Here is a 3,940-nt window from a genome sequence, read left to right as displayed (position 1 = left end):
GACGGAATATTAGCGCACACACAACCGGAAGCCGCCGCTGCGCCGCTTTTACCGTTCCGCACAGAGGTCCATTTAACTCCCTGAAACACTTAAATTTCGTTTTGAGTCTCAAAATGACAAAATAAATATTTATCAATTAGACCACGTGGCAATATAAGGATTTCAATACAAAATATCTCAAATATAAAGGCTTCAGAAGGGGTCAACCAGCTAAATATGAGCTTAAAACAATGTAAAGATTTACTATTATTATTGGAAAAAAATAGAATACAAAATAGAGGTAGGCCAATTCATCAGTCGACTGATTATTTGGGCCGATTTTTGCCTTTTTTGAATTATCATCCGCCACACACCTGTTGTGCAAAGTTGATTAAAATGCAGGAACATATTTGGGCAGCTAAATCCTGCGACGCTTCACACAACACGGGGTGTCCTTCAAAGAAGGGGTGTCTTTTTTTAGTACAACACCACCCAAAATGAACCTGGTCAGAACACTGTGATAACTTTAAAAAGAAGTGTTGTATTTATAAGCAGAAAATCCATTTTATCTCTTAGTGTATGTGTCAAACTCAAGGCCCTGCGGTCCAGATCTGGCCCTTGGTAATATTATATCCGGCGCCCCAAGATAACATTTCAATTTTATTAGATCCGGCCCTCCAGTTTGTGACAGATTGAGTCTCTATCCGTTCTCATTTTGCTTAAAAAAACTGAGCCTATTTTGTGAAGTTACTTTGAAGCCAAGAAAAGGAAGTTTTAATTTCTCAGTAACCTTTGATTTTGACGTGGAAAGAGCAGCAGAGAGCATGAATAGGGACCGATCAAGCTGTTGTTGATGAATCCGCAGCCAAGAAATGATACCTCTTTCAATAAATACTGATGGAGATTGGCCCTTGGCTTGGACCAACTTTTCAGTTTCGGCCCCCTCGTGTTACTGTGTTTGACACCCCCTCCTAGAGCTTCGTACATTCAGTTGGCTTCATAGGAAATTGAACTTTTTGGGCAAAAATAAAGAGGATTTTACACACACAACTATGTGTAAAAATCTAATTTATGGCAACTGAACATCAGTGAAACCATCGTTTTGTTGTCCACCAATTTATTTTCACATTTTAATGCTACAGAAACAGCAAGCAGCAGGTACCTTACATTACAAGCCTTGTCTCAAAGCATTTTGTTTTTCTTAGTTTCGGCAATTCTCAGTTTTAGCAGTTGTAGTGATAGACCAACACTGACACACTTTTCTTTTTTTTTTGTTTTCAGGCTTAATGCAAACATCATGAGGAGGTCAGAGGTACATGTCACAGTCCAAGAAGCTTGAAGGCATCTCTTAAATCTTCTGTCTCGCAGGGCTAAGAAAAAAAACAACAACAAGATGAGCTGACGTTTTTATTTTGAATGTTTGTTTAAAAGGGAACAAGTTAAGAGTTGTACCTGAAGGATGCGGTTGAGTTTTCTCGACAGGCGAACTGAGTTTTGGTGCAGCCCGTCCCAGGGCTTGAACTTGCTTTGATTTCCAGCCACAAAGGTCTGCCAGCAGTAGAAGTAGTCTAAAGAATATTAACAACAACAACAGGCAGGGAAACAACATTGTCCTTTTAAATCTGAAGAATAGAAATGATGAGGGAAAAAAAGAAAACTTGCATTGTGTTTTTCATAAACGCTGACTTCTGCCCTCACCCTTGTAGCTCATGACTGTGATGTGCACGCCGGCTTTCTTCAGCACCCTCAGACCCTCTCTCTCACGGCTGTCCTCCATGTCGCAGAAGTAAAGACGAGACACGAAGATCCGGAGGCGCAGATTGGGCGTCTGGTTGAGGAACTGGGCCAGTCGGAGCGAGCAGTTGACACAAGGAGACCAGGAGCAGAACCAAGTGATGGAGTAGCTGACCTTTCTCTCACCGGTCACTCCGTACCCCCACAGGCCAGGACACAGGGCTCCCAGGTAGCGCAGGAACAACACCTTGGAAAAATGAACAGTGGGCAGGGGGGAAACAAGAAATGATGCAAAATTTTAACAACCAGTCAAAATACAATTTTTTTAAGAAAAAAGAGAAATTGCATTTTCCATAAAAATGTGAATGCTGAAACTTACTGAAAAAGCTGAAAAAAAAGCTAAAGGAAGCAGAACACTACCTAAAAGCTAAATAAAGCTAAATGTCAGCTAAAAGCTAAAAGTAGCACAAGGCCAGCTAAAAAGTAAAAGTAGCAAAATGCTAGCCAAAAGCAGCAAAGGGGTTAGCTAAAAGCTTAAAGTAGCAAAAGGGTATATACAAGCTAAAAGTAGAACAAGGTCAGCTAAAAAGTAAAAGTAGCTAAAAGCTTAAAGTAGCAAAAATGCTGGCTAAAAGATGCAAAAGACTAACTCAAAGCTAAAAGATGCAAAACATCTAGCTAAAAGATGCAAAGGACAAGCTCAAAGCTAAAAGTTGCTAAAGGCTAAAAGCTAAAAATAACAGAACAGTTAAGAAGACCAAAGTGGAGCTGAAACAGATTTCAAAGAGAGCGCTGTGTTTTTACTAATAAAACACATTTGTGTGTTTGCCGAGGTAGATGTGGTGGCCATTTTAAATTATAATCGGAAAACTTAGCAGTCTGTTAGCACTCAGAGTATATGTTAGGGATTACCCTCAGCTACTACCACACCATACTGCAGCCCAGTGTCTCTAAAAATGACTTATAGACATTTAACAAGTTAGCTGTAGCAGCCCTCTTGACATTTTTTCTTTAAATTTCCATATTTCTTTTTTTTAATTTAAATTGTTCATATTACCGAGTTCTGATTTGAGGTTTCATATAATCATATTCATTTGTTTTTTTTTATTTCCCCCCCTGAAAAGCCTCCTCTTCCCCCGCCTTACTTACCTCTACATGACAGCCATTTCGGTTGCGGAGATGTCCGAAGTCAAAAGACAGGGAGTCTGGGCCCGCTCGCTTTTTTATCACAAAGCACAGGTACGTCTCACACCGCCCTCTTGCCCAGCGCAGGTTCTTGTAATGATAGAGGAACTTTTTTTTGGGCAGAAGTACACTGGGACAAATGGAAAAAAAAAAAGTATATATGTTTTTTGTTTTATCAGCTAAAATGTAGCAGGTTAATAACTCTCATGATGCAGCACACTTAAAGAATATTTGTCAGATTGAACTCATGGACAAAATAACTCAACATTTCATCTGTTTTTAAGGCAGCATTTAAAAAAAATCACATTAATTGACAATAGGCATACATATTCATGTAATGACAGTAAATTCTGCTCACATTGTTCAAATAAGAAAAAGATTAAATCGAAAAGTTAAAACAAGAAATGCATGTAAAACCTGTGGTTAACTGAACGAGAGTAATGGGCAGTAAGACGGCAGCTAACATTCATTAACAAACCTTTTTTCTGCATCTCAGTTTCACATTTTAGTGAAACCAAGACAGTTGTTCATCAATCATTAATACCGAAACTTTTGACCGCAATCTATTATTTTACTATCAAACTAAAGCAGTCCAGTAAAAGCCCCCCCAAAAAAACCCACTTTCTGATTCATTTTTTGAATTCTACAATTTGCATGAGCAGCTTAAGGACGAAGATTAAAAAACAAAAAAAATTTCCACAAATAAACAGAATGCATTGATTTTGCTCACCTGTCTAACTTAGCAATCATTTCAAAAGACGCGCTTTGTCACTCGTCAGGCGTGGGGATTAAATGGGGGTAAATGAGAAAGAGTGAAAGTGTGTGTGTGTGTGTGTGTGTGAGAAGGGGTTAAAGGGAGGGAACTGAGAACCTATACCTCCAAACATAAACATCCTGCATGAAGTAAAGGCAGCTTCTGGTTGGACAGAAACATTTTTCAAAGTCGGTTTGAGGGGGCGTGAAACTAAAGAGATGGTTGGATGATGTTGTTGCTGCAACACAATTAGGATTATAGTTTGATTGTTGCTTTAACTCCCTTTTT

At 39.0% G+C, this 3,940-nt stretch overlaps 1 protein-coding gene across 1 annotated transcript; it reads right to left on the bottom strand.

Annotated features, from left to right (window-relative positions):
* Window positions 1–1,096: 1,096 nt before the first annotated feature.
* Window positions 1,097–3,648, bottom strand: aicda (activation-induced cytidine deaminase). The gene is made up of 5 exons (XM_017415517.2): window positions 3,629–3,648; window positions 2,863–3,028; window positions 1,678–1,960; window positions 1,432–1,547; window positions 1,097–1,349 (listed from the first exon to the last, which is right to left on the bottom strand). Exons 1-5 carry the CDS (start codon window positions 3,646–3,648, stop codon window positions 1,299–1,301), a joined length of 636 nt encoding a protein of 211 aa, XP_017271006.1. The 3' UTR covers window positions 1,097–1,298.
* Window positions 3,649–3,940: the final 292 nt, after the last annotated feature.

This window comes from Kryptolebias marmoratus, linkage group LG16 (assembly GCF_001649575.2).
Source record: "Kryptolebias marmoratus isolate JLee-2015 linkage group LG16, ASM164957v2, whole genome shotgun sequence".
Lineage (NCBI taxonomy): Eukaryota > Metazoa > Chordata > Actinopteri > Cyprinodontiformes > Rivulidae > Kryptolebias > Kryptolebias marmoratus.
The sequence above is the reverse complement of the archived record's forward strand: the minus strand, read 5'-3'. Positions and strand labels throughout refer to the sequence as shown.